At 44.0% G+C, this 17,636-nt stretch overlaps 1 protein-coding gene across 1 annotated transcript in view; it reads left to right on the top strand.

Moving 5' to 3' along the window:
• THBS4 (thrombospondin 4) overlaps positions 1–17,636 on the top strand; it is a 40,787-nt gene that overhangs the window by 19,084 nt on the left and 4,067 nt on the right. Inside the window, exons 8-20 of the mRNA XM_086771466.1 lie at positions 3,382–3,519; positions 4,103–4,180; positions 7,783–7,935; positions 9,276–9,380; positions 9,615–9,722; positions 10,761–10,920; positions 11,597–11,715; positions 12,525–12,577; positions 14,562–14,755; positions 15,051–15,229; positions 16,185–16,233; positions 16,318–16,514; positions 17,023–17,195. Coding sequence (XP_086627592.1) covers positions 3,382–3,519; positions 4,103–4,180; positions 7,783–7,935; positions 9,276–9,380; positions 9,615–9,722; positions 10,761–10,920; positions 11,597–11,715; positions 12,525–12,577; positions 14,562–14,755; positions 15,051–15,229; positions 16,185–16,233; positions 16,318–16,514; positions 17,023–17,195 — 1,706 coding nt within the window. The remainder of the gene's footprint in view (positions 1–3,381; positions 3,520–4,102; positions 4,181–7,782; positions 7,936–9,275; positions 9,381–9,614; positions 9,723–10,760; positions 10,921–11,596; positions 11,716–12,524; positions 12,578–14,561; positions 14,756–15,050; positions 15,230–16,184; positions 16,234–16,317; positions 16,515–17,022; positions 17,196–17,636) is intronic.

Below are 17,636 nucleotides of genomic sequence, written 5' to 3'. Positions count from 1 at the left end.
TTGTTCCTTTTGTTTCTTCATGGTTGTGTTGAAAGCTAATGATGTAAATCTTTTTTTTTTTTTTTCTTGTGCTATATGTTAGAAATTCAGAGCTTGCTTGTATTGAGGACTGAGTTAATAAATTTGCAGTATCTTAAACCGTTAAATAAAACCTGTGTTAATGGAATGTGATACTTAGAACAGAAACTATAAAATCACTTACAGCTTCACCGCATTTTTTCTGTGTGATGATTTCTGCCATTACTCTTTAGTGACTTTTGTGGAAAAGCACCTGGAGGTAGTAAACCAGGGAGCCAGGAGAATTAGGTCATTAACTGTGCCTGTGGTGTAAAACAGCAAAAGCAATTCCTTTTTTCTCCTTCCTAGCCAACAGGAGATGTGCTTTGACTGCTCTTTTGCTTTACTCCCTCTTGCAGGCCAGCAGCAGAGAGGATGCGATGTGCCCGACTTATATCTGTCTGTGAAAAACACTGGGCAAAGAAAAGTGGGTTATGTGTGGCAGTTTCCCGAGTTGTAGGCAGTGTCTTTTGTTTTGTCTCACACGGCATGGACTGTGTCTGCTGCAACAGAAGGTGCAAAAAATGGAGGTGAAGCTCTGAAATGTGAATGCAAGAAGTGAAGCTGAGACAGCTGTGGTGTAAGTTAGATGCCACAGATGACTATGGTGAGAGACTCAAGCCAGTCTAGGTGGAACCCACCAGCATGGACAGGTTCCACCTCCTGCACCATATCTAGACTGAGGCAGACCATGGCAACAGTCTCCCCTCTGACATTTTCAGGGTCGGAGAAACTGCACCATGACAGCACTGGTGGGAAAACAAACCAAGACTGGTCTGTAGGGGCCTGACATGAACGTGGTTTTCTGTGAGCACTCAGGCTCTGCCACTGGAGATTGATGTGCCTTCATGTTCCTGCCACCACTCCCCTTGGCAGACATGGTCTCACACTGGAAGCAGTGAGGATGTTTTGCCAAAACAGTGTCATAGATATACAGTCTTGCATATATGTGGTCTTTACATGGACATTGCTACTAAAATATCACCTTATCTTGTGTATTTTTGTTCAGCAGTAAATATCTCCTTTAACAGTTGCATTTTCATAGAATCATAGAATGGTTAGGGTTGGAAGGGACCTTCAAAGGTCATCTAGTCCAGCCCCCCTGCAAGGAGCAGGGACATCCCCAACTAGATCAGGTTGCTCAGAGCCTCATCCAGCCTGGCCTTGAACGTTTCCAGGGATGGGGCATCCACCACCTTTCTGGGCAACCTGTTCCAGTGCTCTACAACTCACATTGTAAAAAATTTTTTCCTAATATCCATTCTAAATCTACCTCCCTCTATTTTAAAACTATTACCCCTTGTCCTATCACAACAGGCCCTACTGAACAGTCTCTCCCCATCTTTCTTGTAGGCTCCCTTGAGGTACTGGAAGACCACTATAAGGTCTCACCGGAGCCTCCTCTTCTCCAGGCTGAACAGCCCCAACTCTCTCAGCCTGTCCTCATAGGAAAGGTGCTCCAGCTCTCTGATCATCTTTGTGGCCCTCCTCTGGACATTCTCCAACTGGTCTATGTCCTTCTTATGTTGGGGCCTCCAGAACTGAACACAGTACTCCAGGTGGGGTCTCACCAGAGCAGAGTAGAGGGGGAGAATCACCTCCCTTGACCTGCTGGCCACGCTTCTCTTGATGCAGCCCAGGATGCGGTTGGCCTTCCGGGCTGCAAGGGCGCATTGCCTGCTCATGTTGAGCTTCTCATCCACCAGCATTCCCAAGTCCTTCTCCTCAGGGCTGGTCTTGACCCATTCTCCACCCAGCCTGTATTTGTGCCTGGGATTGCCACGACCCAGGTGCAGGACCTTGCACTGGGCCTGGCAAGGTTGTGCATGGGGACAAGAAGAGATGATAAATGGCAATAGCTTTTCATTGTCTAATAAGAGGGGATGTGTCGTATCATTTGTTTTCTTCAGCTGAGACTAAGAAGGAAAGTAATTTTTTTTTTTTTTAAAAGGTATCTAGGAATGTCTTCTGGGAAAGCACCTTTCTACTGAATAAACTACTCTGTAGTTCCTAATAACTGCCATTTAAAAATGAGTTCATGTACAAATTCTGATAAAGACAAATCTAGAAGCTTTCTCACTAAGAGCTGCCATCATCTTTTTTGAGGCTGCTAGCATCTCTGCAATATGCTGCTTATTCATTTCCAATTTGAAGACGTTGCTTTGGTGTACTCATGCCCTGTATCTTCGGAGGTTTAGCTCTGCTCTGTGTACGGTGTAATTTGAGTGCCCTCTGCTGCCTACAGTGGAAAATCCACCGCAGATAAGGAGCACAAAATGTCTGTCCTAGGTTTTACATTTTCCTTGTGGTAGTTGTGGACCTATTTCTAACAAATCTTTCCGTCAAACACGCTTTGATACTCAGCATGCCTTTCCTTGCTCCCTTGTGTGTGTGCGTTTGGTTACAAGCTGTATGTTTGTTGTAGGTGGGTATCTTCTGTCTTGTTCTCCCTCCATCTTGTGGATGTTTTTCTGTTAGTGACAGAAGAGGGGGGAAAAAAGGCATATTTTAAAAACTCCTTTGTATTTCTTTCTTATGTTTCTTATTTACTGTTGTCTTTGAGCCATACGCGGCATAATGATATTGTGATGTTTTTGGTTGTCTGACAAATATTACCTAGCAGCTACTGTTGATGTTGGAGAGGCAGCAACATGGGATGTGGTTCCCAAATTGGCTCCCACGAGGCCGGTGAAATGGGTCACAGCTGTTCTGTAAAACCGCATGAGGCAATGAAGCGAATGGTGCCTTCAGGCCATTGGTGATACTGTGGGCATGTGGTATTTTGGAAGAAGTGCTGAAGGTTGTTTCTGAGTCTTGGGTCTAGAAATGCGTAGGTGCCACTGACACATCTCTGCTCATCTGGGTCAGGTTTGGGTTCCTTCTGGCTATGAGATTTGCCCAAATGTAAGTGAGGGAAAATGCTGCTGCCACTTCTGTGTGTACAAAACACAACTGCAAGACCATTCGATGGGTTGCAGTTAGGTGGCTTTCCTCATACTGTGGTCTGAACCCTCCCACGGGGCTCCCAGCCTCTGAGGCAGCTGAACCTGCCCAGCAAAAGTAAGGACTGGGGACCAGAGCTTAGGCATCAACCTCAGGCTATAATGGGAGATTGCAGATGTTACTTAAATTACAGAGATAGCTAAAGATCTACTGCGGTCAGAAATACCTGCAGAGACTGTTTCCTCTGTAAGCCAGCTCTGAACAGAAGACATACAGACGCTGCACGTAGCGTTGCCTTTGGCTGGGAGGCCTGTGCACATAGTCAGAGTCTGGATGTTACTGAAGCATGAACGTGTGCTCGGTTCATTTTTTTCTTTGCAGTGTCGTTACAGCCCTTGCTTCCCTGGAGTGCGATGTGTGAACACTGCTCCAGGTTTCCGATGTGAGACCTGTCCCCCGGGATATACAGGACAGACTGTGCAAGGGGTAGGACTCAGCTACGCCAAGAGCAATAAGCAGGTGAGGTGATGCATGTGTATTGCATTTTATTTATACTTCAGTCATTCCACAGTTGCCTTGTGCAGTTAGGCAGAGCTCAGAGTGTTTCAGTTAGAAGATCTGTGTTGTGTTTGCTTAGCTTTAATGGGAGTAGTAACGGTCTGATACTCAGGACAGGTGTGGAGACAAGAAAAAAATGTCATTATCTTCATAGGTATCTCTGATCAATTTTAAAGGGGCTCTGTTGATTTCTGTAAACTGGCTTTGAGCTACGAAGAGTATGATAGAAAAGGCCTCTCTTACTGTTATTTTTTGCATGTTCCTGTAGTGCCGTATAAGGGGAACTTAGTTCTTCTCTAAACTCTTGTGGGAAAACCACAAGCCCATACTAAGGTTTAAGTTTTCTGTATCATAGTGTCTGTTCAGGGTTTATGTGTCTGGACATCCATTGGAAAGTTAGCATGGGGTATGTCTGTGCCATTCTGAGAGGGGTTTCAGGAGAGGCTATGACTCATTTCTAGAGTTAAACTTTAGTGGCTTTTCTTAAGACTTGGATCTCAAATTCATATTGTTTTTATTACATGTTGATTTGTTCTATTGCTAGGTCTGCTTAGATATTGATGAATGTCAGAATGGTGGACTTGGACTCTGTGTTCCAAATTCCCATTGCATAAACACTTTGGTAAGCACCTTTTCATTTGTGGCTTTAAAAAATAGATTATTTCAAAATTCCATGGGAGTAGGATTGCATTTATGGCTTTGATTGGAGAGCTGAATAATGCAGTTTGTTTTTTGGCTTCATCTAAACCAAAGAATCCTTTCCTCTTTTCCTGACTAATAATGAAAAACAATCAATATTTTATTTGTCATTAACATGTCCATCTGAGGTGTATCCTTATCACTTTCTCTGAGGAACAGCAGGAACTATTCTCTCTCCACCATCCAGTTATGTATGTTTATGAGTATATTACTGCAAGGAACCTCCTTCAAAAAATTAAACTTTGCTTCCCCTCATCTCTTCCCACCTGGGAGCTGCTGCAGCAAGCTGTTCCCCTGGGTACTCTTCTTATGGGAGTAATATCTTCGTTCTGTTAGGGTATTTATGCAGTACCAGATAACCCTCTAAATAAGTACAGAGAGGAGAAGAGCTGCAATCGGTACAAGACTTTTAATATCCATAGATATGAAATCCAGGAGAGCAAGCATAGCAGAAGTAGAAGTGGTTTGAAAGATGTTAGGATCCAATAGAATGAGTGTACAACTGTTTTAATGCTATGAAGCAAGCTGGACCTTTCACTTAAAATCACAGAATCATGGAATCATTTAGGTTGGAAAAGATCCTTAAGATCATTGCGTCAAACTTACCTAACACTGCCAAGGCCACCGCTGAACCATGTCCCTAAGCACCACATCTACACATGTTTTAAATACCTCCAGGGATGGCAACTCAGCCTCTTCCCCAGGCAGCCCGTTTCAATGCTTGACAACCCTTTCAGTGAAGAAATTTTTCCTGATATCCAATCTCAACCTCCTCTGGCACAACTTGAGGCCATTTCCTCTTGTCTGTCACTTGTTGCTTGGGAAAAGAGGCCAAAACCCATGCCCCTACAACCTCCTTTCAGGGAGTTGTAGAGAGCAATGAGGTCTCCTCTCGGCCTCCTTTTCTCCAGACTAAACAACCCCAGTTCCCTCAGCCGCTCCTCATAAGTCTTGTGCTCTAGACCCTTCACCAGCTTCATTGCCCTTCTCTGGATGCACCCCAGGATCTCAATGTCTTGTAATGAGGGGCCTAAAACTGAACCCACTATTTGAGGTGTGGCCTCACCACTGCCAAGTCCAGGGGCACAATTGCTTCCCTACTCCTGCTGGCCACACTGTTCCTGGTGCAAGCTAGAGTGCTATTGGCCCTCTTGGCCACCTGGGCACACTGCTGGCTCGTGTTCAGCCAGCTGTCAACCAGCACCCCCAGGTCCTCTTCTACCAGCCAGTTTTCCACCCACTCTTCCCCAAGCCTGTAGCGTTGCATGGGGTTGTTGTGATCAAAGTCCAGGACCTGCCACTTGGCCTTGCTGAACCTCATACAGCTGGCCTCAGCCTATCAATCCAGCCTGTCCAGATCCCTCTGTAGAGCCTTCCAACCCTCAAGCAGATCAACACTGCCCCCCAATTCGGTGTCATCTGCAAACTTACTCATCCAGATCGTTGGTAAAGGTATTAAACAGAACTGGCCCCAAACTGAGCCCTGGGGAACACCATCTGTGACTGGCCACCAAATGGATTTAACTCCGTTCACCACAACTCTTGGTGCTCAGCCATCCAGCCAGTTTTTTATCCAGCAAAGAGTAAGCAAAGAAAAGCCATGAGCAGCCAGTTTCTCCAGGAGAATGCTGTGGGAAATGGTGTCAAAGGTGTTACTAAAGTCCAGATAAACAACATCCACAGCCTTTCCCTCATCCACTAAGTGGGTCATCTTGGCATAGAAGGAGAACAGGTTTGTCAAGCAGGACTCACTTTGCATAAAGCCATGCTGGCTGAGCCTGATCACCTGGTTGTCCTGCATGTGCTGTTTATGACACTGTCAAATACTGTTCTGCTATACCTGGCTGCACAGACCACACTTCCTCCATAGTAAGAGAAGGATTAAAAGTATCTTGCAAGTGTAAAGGTGGTTTTTTTGGAGCTAGGTATTGTTGAGGCTACCGGTAGTGTTTGAAGTGATGTACTTTCCTTGTGAAGAACCTTGTTTTTTTAAGGGCTGCTTCTCCTTTTTTTAAATTTTTTTTTATCTAGAACCTTTCTGTCACATGTTATATCTTATTGTATGACTAGACATGACTAGTCCCTTTCAGGAGAACATCAAGCCCTGTTTGCAAGTGGAAACAAGTGGCCTGCCATCTGTCAAAACACAGCAGTGTGGGTTTTTTACTCCTGTCTCCATTTAGAAACAGTTTGGTCTGGAGGTGCTGCCTAAAAGGCTATTTTCAGGCATAGCAGGGCTTGATACAGGACAGAATAGACTGAGCAAATTCAGCAGACTCCAGAAGATAATACCCTGGCATCCATTAGGAGAAGGTGCACAGGCCAGTATGTTTTATATAGTCCATACCATTTGTATGGCCTTGTGATTATTTTACTCTTCAGTCATCTGTATATCTTCATCTTCAGCCTGAAAGTATGCAGACAGTACTGAGTTAAAATCTGGAATGAAGCTAGGAACAGAGGACAAAAGTAATGCCCAGTTGGGTAGTAAATCTATCTCTCTGTCATGGTGGACTGGGACAATCCTGACAGATCCTCCAGCGGGTTTTGTATGGGAAGAGTGAAGTTACGTGATGTGCCTCAGTTCCACAAAGGGATGGATGCACAAGTTTGTCAGAGATCTGCTTGTTTCTGTTCCTTGACATGTCAAAAATAATTATTCTCTGTAAGGAAAAAGATTGTTTTCAATTAACTTTTATGTCATAGGTTACAAATCTACAAGTATGTGAGATAGATACAAAAGCCACATTAGATGCCTAAAGAGGACCTCTTCTTATCAGCATTTATTTGTTTATATCTCGTATGGTCATTGTCTCAGCACACACGGAGATTCCTTGGCTTAGCTCCTTTGGGTTTGTTTACACAAGAGAGTAGCACATATATAAAATATATGTGTATGCATCTAGGTAAGCCACTGCAAAACGCTACATGGATGTTCTTATTGCAGTGTAAATGAGGATGACTGTGTCTTCAACTCCTGAATTCTTCTCTGAAGAACAAGATTTAGCTCAAATTGGCTTAAAAACATTTAAGTTGAAAAAAAATAAAATGAGACAAAGACATGGTGAACTTTTTTTGTCTCTATTTGATTAAAAGTTGTGCCCAGCTGAGTTTAAATAAACTGATGGGTCTGCTTTACACTGAAATAAGAGCATCCAATCTGATTAAACAGGTGCTGCTTAAAATTTTACACAAACTTTTGGCCATCTGGAAGCAGCTCAGAGTAATGCTGGCAGAGACAAGGCACCATAAAGAAACTTTTGCTGCTACATGACTTTTCTCTGGCTTAACAAAAGACTGGTCTAAACAGGCCAGAGTTGAGCATGTTTTCCAGCATGCACTGTGGAAGCCAAACCTGATTTTCACATAGAAAATAAGGTTTGTTCACTGTGCAAGAGGCCTCAATGGGCGAAAAACAACACTTGCAGAGCACAGGCAGTGTGACATTAATCTCGCTCACGTGCTTGCTTTGAAGGAGAAAGCAGTCCTGTTAAAAGGCTGGCTAGTAACTTTTTGTTCTTACAGGGGTCTTACCGCTGCGGCCAGTGCAAACCAGGATATACAGGAGACCAGGCCAGGGGATGCCAAGCTGAGAGGAGCTGCAGAAATCGAGCCCTCAATCCATGCAGTGTCCATGCCCGCTGTATTGAGGAGAAGAGAGGAGAGGTGACATGCATTGTGAGTTCATAAATTCATGTATTTGTACAGTGAAAAAATAGCCTTTTTTAGTCTGGAACTGAGAAGGTCTTTGTGATCTTTTTATACAGTTGCGTGTTTTAACCCAACCCAGACTGTGGCACGCTGGCCCAGACCAGCTACAAAAATAACCAGACTGAGTCTATCTTGCGATGGTTTTCTTCTTGCAGCATGTCTGTAAGGCAGCCATACTTATGTACCATATTTACTCTGTCTGTGTAATTAGATCTTTTGGGAATGGCTTTTATAAACTTTCCATAGTTTCCTCAGAAAGGACTGTCAAGTGTCACTCTACAGAAGACATCTCAAGGATAAATTCCTCTCCTGGTGCTAAGCTATATAGCAGTGAGTAGGGGTCCTCTCTGCATACCCAACGTGCCTGTATTTTACCTGCTGATAGAGATCGTATTTTTCCAAGTGAGACCACAGATTCTAGGCACGGCTGTACTTGTCAGCTGTGGGAGCAGGGGAGCACCAAGTGGCGTATGAAGTTTCATTGTAAGTCAAGTATATTTCTTAGTTTTTCCAGCTTGCAAGGGGAAGCAAGAGACTAATCCTGTGTCCTAAATATGGATACAGTGCATGCTTTTGCTGGCATGTGCTTTGGTAGTATTTTTAAGTAGATCTATTTCAAAGAAGAGGAATCTAGGATATTTTAAGTCCATGCTGTAATGGGAAGGTACCAAGCTCTCATTTTAAGGGGAGGCCAGAGTTTGACATGCAGTTCTATGCATATATTTTCAGTTACAATACAAATTAGGCATTGGTTTGAAACTGCACCAGTTTAATTGGCTAAGAGAAACTTATGTGCAGATGCACTTGCTTTGCTGATGCAAACTTGGTAACTGTCAGCACAGTTTTTTCTCTAAACCACTTCTAGTTGCAGATGTATTCTTGACATACTGAAAAAAACACAGTCATCCCATCTAACACTGGGCCCCTTGCTAAGATGCTGGGTGGATATTCTGCCTAGGTCCCCTCTTTTCTTTTTCTCCATCAGCAGGTGAGGAACTGAAATTGATTCCCCATCAGTGTTTAAAAGAAATCTATAGCTCACACCGAAATCATTAGGTGTTGCAGGTACACGTTCCGTTTAACATCAAGTCTTAGCTCTTTCTAGCTGTGCCTAGATATAGAGAGCCTGAAACAAAGATTTTGTTTCCACTTTGAGAGATGCTGAAGTGTACCTCATTGTACTTCAGTGTCTGTCCATGCCTTCTATGTGTTAGTGTTTTCATGATTGATGTGGGGTTTCCCTCTTCAATATTGCTACAGTGACTCATTAACCTTTTGGTAGTACGACCATGGTGTTTTATTGATAGTGTGGCATCGGCTGGGCTGGTGATGGTTATATTTGCGGAAAAGATATTGACATAGACGGCTACCCTAACGATGAACTCTCATGCTCTGCTGAAAACTGCAGAAAGGTAAGAAATTCTTTCTTAATCCTATAATAATTCAGAGCATGAGGGTTGAAGAAGAAGAGTGGAAGAAACATGACTAGATGGATTAATCTTTTTTCAAGTCATTGAATTCCTCTGGATAGATTGTATTTAATTTGATTAATTGATTAATTAAGACAATAATAGAAAAAATCATTTAAATTATGAAGACATCCAGTTTAGCCATAGAACACCAGACAAGTCTCGTTTTTTGTCTAGGACAATTGCAGATTTGTTCCAAACTCTGGACAAGAAGATGCTGATGGTGATGGGATTGGAGATGCCTGTGATGAGGATGCGGATGGAGATGGCATTCCCAATGAGCAGGTGCTGTGTATAGATCAGGGTGGAGAGGCCTGTGCAAACAGAAGAGTTTCATGTTACTGCAATAGGCAGTGATTTTGAAATCTGACTCACTACTATTTGACAGAGCTTATCCTATACCCATTATTGTCAGCAGCTCTCTAAATCCTGTCTTTTTCTGTTATATAATGCTTGCTATTAAAAGACAAAAACCCCAGACTGTCTCACCCACCCTTAAATCCCACCGGTGTATGCTCCATTATTATGTTTTAGCATTGATTTCTAGAGCTTTTTATATACAGAACTTGTGTTCTTCTGTCACACTCTCCCACAGCATGGCCTTCAGGAACATTACTTGCATTACTGTTCTTTTTAAAGAGCAGGTTGACCTGAAATCACATTCCATGAAGGATCCAAAACCCACATAAATTAATAAGTGTCTTGCCAGTAACTTGAAAAAGCTTTGAATCATGTTCTCAAAGCGAAGGAGGTTTCCATGTGCGTACAATACTGCAAAATATATCAGAAAATAAATACAGACCGTCTTAGAGAGTCAACAGCAGCTTGGTTGACCAAGAAAAAAAAACACCAAAAATCCAAACCTGTACTTTTTGCATCAAAAAGTCCTGGTTTTGCAAGTATTTCAGCTTTGGTTTGAGTCTGTACCAGAAGGGGGCAATGGCCTTTCGGTGAGAACATCTACAAACCCTGTCGGGATCTCTGAACTGCAGCTTTTGAGAAGGACCATGTAGGGAAGCCAGGGCACCAAAGGAGGTTACTCACCATGAATGCATCCGAAATCAGAAGTCAAAGTTATAAATAAAGCCTTGTGATACTGGGTGTTTATGTTTAGGGTTCCCACGGTGTGGCTCAAAGCAGAGCTTTGAGGGAGCCAGTGAAATCTGATACAGAGCTAATATTCACCTAAAATGTCAGACTCCTCATGGTAATAATTTTTTGTGAAAGTAGAAAAAAAATACAAGAGTTATGTAAATCCACTAAAGTAGAAATTAATGATTCATGACCTGATTCATGCCTGAGCTGGATATGTGTCTCTTGCAGGATAACTGTGTCTTGGCTCCCAATGTTAACCAGAGAAACGTCGACCAAGATATCTTTGGAGATGCTTGTGACAACTGCCGCAATATCCTGAATAATGACCAGAGGGACACAGATGGTGACGGGAAAGGAGATGCTTGTGATGATGACATGGATGGAGATGGTTGGTAATTCTTCACTTCCACCTTCTCCGATGTTCTTGAAACTTGCCCAGAATGTGCCGTGTGTTAGGGGATTTCCTGTCACTGGTGGCTAAGTGTTATGTAACACATTGACTTTCTTCATGAAGCTTGTGTTTGGAATCCCTTTCATTTAGATTAATATATATCTTTTAGCCTCTGTTGGAAGCACTGAACACTGTAACAGATAAACCAAGCCATGTTTCATGTGTAAGTTAAGGCTGGTGGTCATTCGGTAATTCCTTAAAGGTGCAGACATGTCCAGAGTACCCAGCTGCTGCCTGTCCCAGGTGCCCAAGAGCTACACAATGTGTTATTTTCATTGCTGTAGGAGGCTTGGAAGAAGTAAAAAAATCACAGCCCTTCAAATGAAATAACAAAGATACACATCCTGTCCTGTAACAAGATAGAATGAATTGTCTGTAATTAATGAAGTGTGTGTGATGGGGTTGAAAGCTGTTCTTTAGCAAGATGTTTCTGACTTGTATGAAATGAATGGATGCACACATAAGGAATATTTGCTGTGCAGGCTTATAATGTCACTGCAAGACTAAGTAGTTGCTGAAAAGGAATAGTGTCTTTACTGTTCTTGATGTTTATGTTGTACAGTAACAAATACGGGAATTATTCTTAACTAACATCCAATCCACATTTCACTAGGTATTAAGAATCTTTTGGATAATTGTCAGAGGATCCCCAACCAAGACCAGGAGGACAAGGATAATGATGGTGTTGGTGATGCCTGTGACAGCTGCCCTACAATCAGCAACCCAAACCAGGTTAGCAGACAGAAGGAAAAAGTATCCTCATTTAGGGAGAGGGACGACTACCGAGGTCCAAAAAGATGCAAAAGAATGAGGCAGCCCATGCAGCCACAGTGTTTATAATTTAAAGGTATTCAGGAAAGTTTTATGGAGCTTCAAACTGTCCTGACGTGGGAATGGGGTGCCACCAGGTGTGTTCTCATAACTTGGGATGTTGTTAGCACTCTGGCCTGCTGGTATCTTCTACTGTCATGCTCTGAAATGTGGCTGTGCTTCAGTCCCACGGATTCCAATGCCAGACTCCACACAGGGGTGTGATTCAGTTACACTTGATATTTCTTTGATTAGGACAAAATCCTGGTGTCCTTATTTAGCAAAAATTTCACTGCTCCTAGGTGAGAAGTCAGTGGGACTTTTCATATGTTTTGAATTCTGGCTAGGCCCCTTGTGACTAAAAAAAATGCTGGAAACTTAAGAGAAACATGGTAGATTTTTAAAGCTGCTTAAGAAATCAGCCTTGGTTAGAAATGAGGGATACTTATTTCCAGTAGCAGAGGAATCTTGCTTGAACTACTCATTTTGCTTGAACTGCTCAAATCAAATTTAACCCTTGATTATTCATTGTCTCAAGATTTTTTCTGTAATAAAACTGACTTTTTGGTTAGATGGAGAATGGAAACGAGCAAATACATTTTGTAAAACAAATGTTTTTCCATGCTTTTATTTTGATTGTATTTGATTTGGTCGTGTTTTGGTTTAATACTGCCGTTTTAATAGATGGTCCCAGCAGCCGATACTGGAACTTTCTCTGTTTTCTTTTGCAGTCGGATGTTGACAATGACCTGGTTGGAGATTCCTGTGACACCAATCAGGACAGGTATGCTGTGTTGTGGCTTTTAACAGCAGCAGGAAAGTGGAAGAAGCTAGTTTTGCACTGAAGCATCCTGTGGATTCCTGGAGAGCTGCAATGCCTCAGACTAGCCTGGATTTAATTCCAGTACCTCCTCAAAGAGACGTTATTTCAAAAACAATTTTATGATTTATCAGCCTTTTTGGTTCACTTCCCTGTAGCAGTACAGTTACAGAGCCCTTCACCTTTAGCCCCATATTCACACAGGCTTCCGGGGAATTCCTGTGGAAGTGACATTCAGAGCAGTTATCTGGCTGTAAAACCCGGAGCACTGCTCAGAGCTTCTTAGTGAAGTAACATCTTTTTTCCTTTCCTAATTTTTCATTCCTCTTTTCTTTCTTTTTTTTTTCTTTAGCAGAAATATCACAGTTAAGGGCTGTATGTTTTTCTGTAAGAACCTGGTGTTTCAGAAACAGAATTTTATTATCAAGTGTAAAACATTTGCAGATACTTGCTTTAGCTCAGCAAGAGTGGCAAGGTGGCACAGCTCCTCTATGGCTTTTACATGCCCTGAGCATTCAGGGGAGCATGTTCTACGACAAACTGCTAACGCCTGGTTGGAAGCAGCTTCTGCATAAGGAAAGGGAAGTGATAAGTCTTGTGCTGGCACATCACTTTACCAGCCACAGATGGCTGCAAGGTCTCACCCCAGGGCCGTTGGTGGGTGCTACTGTCTGGGATGATAAGTGTGGGGAGCCCACATCCTCACCTCTGCAGGAAGCATTCCCAGCCTTAGGCCAGTAGCTGCCAAGGCCCCACACTGGGAGCTGTTTTAAGTAGATATGGCTTTGGTTTTTTCCTGTTTAAAAAAAAAAAAACAAAACAAACCTTCTTTTTTTTTTTCCCCTCAAACCTAACTAATGTGTATGAAGCATTGCCTGGTAGAAATGCTGTAGTTCTGCCTGGGGTTAACCTTGCAGTAGATACGTATGTGTGGCCCTCATTGCATTTAATCTCAAGAATGTACAGACATTAGTTGCTCTGACCTAAAATGAAAGCACTTTTCTTAAGAAGGGAGAGGTAGGTGGGAATATGCATAGCTATGAGGTGCAGCACTGCTGTAATTTGACTGCACGTCTCTTCTGCTCTGCCTGTGCTAGGCAGAAGGCTGCTGAGGGGAAACACGCTTGCTTATCACCAGAAAACGTGTACAAAACACGTCTGACTGCAGGCCACTTTTTTGCATAGATGGACTTAATGCTTGGCATGGAGAAACAAGGCAGCAACGCATAACTTCCCAAACCCTTCTCTGTGGTCTATGTCCCCATTCCTGGTGACTCTTCGCTGTAATCAGCTGATGCAGCCCAGGACTGGACGGGTGCTTGGGAGCTACAGACTTTCTCCTTTTTCTTACTGTGAGGCTGCCCCATGGGACCGTAATGTAACAACACTAGTGCTTTGCAGGAGGGTGAAAGTGGGGCTTGTTTTTTAAATAAATCTGATTTCAGGTGCTCATGCAGAGTCTCCCATAAATTTTCACTCACACTCACACCTGCACATTCATGAGCACCAAGACATTTGTGGACAACGTGTGTGACAAGGCACACCAGCTGTTGAGCTCTTGCTGTCTCCTGGGTGTCTTTTGATTGGTAACACTGCACTTGTGGCATGTACCTTACACATCCTTTAGGAGTGGATGTTATTTGCGATCTTGGGCTTTGGTGTCTTTCCCACTCCATGTAAGGCTTCTTTTTCTTTTCCTTATCTGAGTATTTTTATAGCTCCAGACTTAGTCTTCATCTTTCTGCTACCTTATCATACAGTCTCTGTTTGTTCCCTGTCTCCTTGCTGTCCATCCACCTGAGTGACACTAGGTCATGGTGGCCCACTGGTCTGTTCCCACCTCTGAAGGTGTCTCCAGTGCATTTCCCACTCAGGTACCCATGCCATCCCACATGAGAGGCAGGAGCTGATGCCTGCGTGACATTTCTTTTTGTCTCTGTCCTTGCAGTGATGGCGATGGGCACCAGGACAGCACAGACAACTGCCCCACCATTATCAACAGCTCCCAGCTGGACACGGATAAGGATGGGTTGGGTGACGAGTGTGATGAGGATGATGATAATGATGGCATTCCTGACCTCTTGCCTCCAGGCCCTGACAACTGCAGGCTGGTCCCCAACCCAGGGCAGGAAGATGATAATGGTAAGATGGGTATTCAGGAGCCATTTTGGTGCTTAGGCACTACATGCTTCCCCAGGCATTACACATGTGCACTAGGATCCAACTGTCACCATGGGTGCATACGCTCATCCCAGGAGGGACCCCAACACTTGGCGGCCCTTTGGCCAAGGCAGAGGTCCTCAGGTCCCCTCCCTGTGCACAGCAGCCATCAAGACTGAGACTCCACCTGCTTCTTGGGCGCCCTGATCCAGTGGCCTGGCCAGATGTGGCTACTTGCTGCACCATAAATCTGCTTTCACTTCTCTGATGCATTCAGGTGATGGAGTTGGAGATATCTGCGAGTCTGATTTTGACCAGGATACAGTGATTGATCAGATCGATGTGTGCCCTGAGAACGCAGAGATCACCTTGACAGACTTCAGGGCCTATCAGACAGTGGTGCTGGACCCAGAGGGGGATGCACAGATTGATCCCAACTGGGTGGTTCTGAACCAGGTAAAAATACATCTGGTCTGTCTTACCTGTGTGAGAAAGATAATTTGAAAACCACAGTAAATTGTAATTGCTGGACCTCTGGCAAACAAGTGAACAGTGGAAGCTGTTGGTTGGTTGACTGTTTTACAGGAGTTCTAATGAAGGAACTTCCTTTTAGCATATGATAGCTTGAAGCTTGATGCTCCTAATAATCTGAAATAACTACAGACTGATCAGCTTGTTCTGGGTGGATTTCATTGCTGCCAGGAAGACAAACAGGAGACTTTTGTGTCACGCTATTGAAATATTTCTATAGTAAACAGTTTCATTAGTCCTTCCCAGAATTTGGAAGTCTGACCTGCTGTATAGCAGAGCATTTACTCCTACATGGAGCCCAATAACAGTTATCTACACTGACAAATTTTACCCTTCAGGAGGCTGATGTGTTCTGAGTCACAAGGTATGCGCAATGTATTTCCATTGACAAAGTCTCTACTGAGCCAGCTGAGATGTGTACACCTTCCTTAACCCAGTCCTGGCAGTCAGTGTGATTCCAGACTCCATGATCAAACTGTATGAGCTAAGCCTAGGAAAAGCTCTCTTCCTCATGCCAGCCCTCTCCCTCGCTCCCTCCCTCCCTCCTTCCCGTTCTGTGCCCTGCCCCCATCCCGTCTCCAATTCTAGTCAGGTTCAGTGACTTCCAGGAGAAGGGGTAGGAAAAGAAAGTATCAGAGTACTAATGTGTCCAATTCTGCAGTGGGAAAAGAAAAATCCTTCCTGACTCGGGGCACACGAGCAGCTGAAACATTAGTATTTGATTGTAGTTTTTCATTCTGAGCTACAAGTGTTACAGACATGTTGTGAGCAAACAGAGGCGATGGGTGGAGGGAGTGCTAGGTGGAGGACAGAAGAGGCTGGCAGGCTTAGCCAGCCCACCTTGTGACGCACGCTAACCATCCTGAATTTACTCTTGCAGGGCATGGAAATTGTGCAGACTATGAACAGTGATCCTGGCCTTGCTGTTGGTATGTACCTTCTTCTGAGATTCAAGTTTCACAGCAGAAAACTTGCAGCATGTGCATGCGTTTTTAACCTGCGTCTATCCTCAGGTTACACAGCTTTTAACGGTGTTGACTTTGAGGGCACTTTCCATGTGAACACGGTGACAGATGACGACTACGCTGGCTTTATTTTTGGTTATCAAGACAGCTCTAGCTTTTATGTGGTAATGTGGAAGCAGACTGAACAGACGTACTGGCAAGCAACTCCCTTCAGAGCTGTTGCAGAGCCCGGCATTCAGCTAAAGGTACTGGTCATGGATTCTAGCAGGGGACACAGTGGTGCCTGTCTGTGCCATCCTGCCATGTGTTGGCCATGCCACTCTGCTGTCTGACCGCGATGGGCTAAGCTGTCATGCCAGACCACTGGCCAAGCCATCGCCCTGCGTGTTGGCTGTGCTGCCCGACTGCTGTTCTCTCCCAGTGTCAAAACTGCGAGGTCAGGCAGCTGCTGTAATAGTACTATTTTTAAAGGAGCTTAATCTCCAGTCTTGCCCCTGCTCATCAGCTGGAGCATGTAGTCCCTGCTCTCATTGTGCTCTGGCTGTAACTGGTGAAATTGCCTCCTTCTCCTTGGGCCAGGTACTCAGTTGCTCTTCCATGCAGGAGCGCCTGCCATTACACAAGAGAAGTCAGAGGCTTGTGAGCAGGAGGGAGGGTACTTCTGCGGACCTGCTCCCTGCTACAAAAAAAACCTTAGAGGTCCTTAAAGCAACATTCCTCTGTGATCAGCATTGGAAAATTGTATTTCTGCAGGCTGTGAAATCCAAGACAGGCCCTGGCGAGCACCTCCGCAACTCCCTCTGGCACACGGGGGACACCAGCGATCAGGTCAGGCTGCTCTGGAAGGACCCCCGAAATGTAGGGTGGAAAGACAAAGTCTCCTACCGCTGGTTCTTGCAGCACAGACCCCAGATTGGTTATATCAGGTAAGAGAGGAAAGGATAGATAAGGTGAGTAGAGATACGTGTCTGCCTAAACTGTTGCTTCTCAACACTTAATTCAGATGATAATCTGAGAATTTATAGTATGTCTGGGCTTTGCACTGATGCAGCCTTATTCAGGTTAGACTTGTGAAATTCATCCTGCACTTCTTTTCCTGGGAAAGACAATTCCAAGCTAAGCTTGTTTGTAACTGAAGTTTTCTACCATCTGGCTGTTATAACTATGCCCAACTCTAAGAAGCCCTTTTCTGGCTTTAATTGTTTTCCAGGCTACTACTGGCCACTGATCTGAAACACAATGCATTTCAAAATTTATTTATTTTGATCTTTTAGAATATTTTTGTTGGAATTGTGATAGTTCATTTACGTATTCTGGGATAACAGAATTAATCAAAGTTGTCCACTTAAAGGCTGTCATCCTAAGTA

Source organism: Chlamydotis macqueenii, chromosome Z, assembly GCF_036417535.1.
Source record: "Chlamydotis macqueenii isolate bChlMac1 chromosome Z, bChlMac1.mat, whole genome shotgun sequence".
Lineage (NCBI taxonomy): Eukaryota > Metazoa > Chordata > Aves > Otidiformes > Otididae > Chlamydotis > Chlamydotis macqueenii.
The sequence above is the reverse complement of the archived record's forward strand: the minus strand, read 5'-3'. Positions and strand labels throughout refer to the sequence as shown.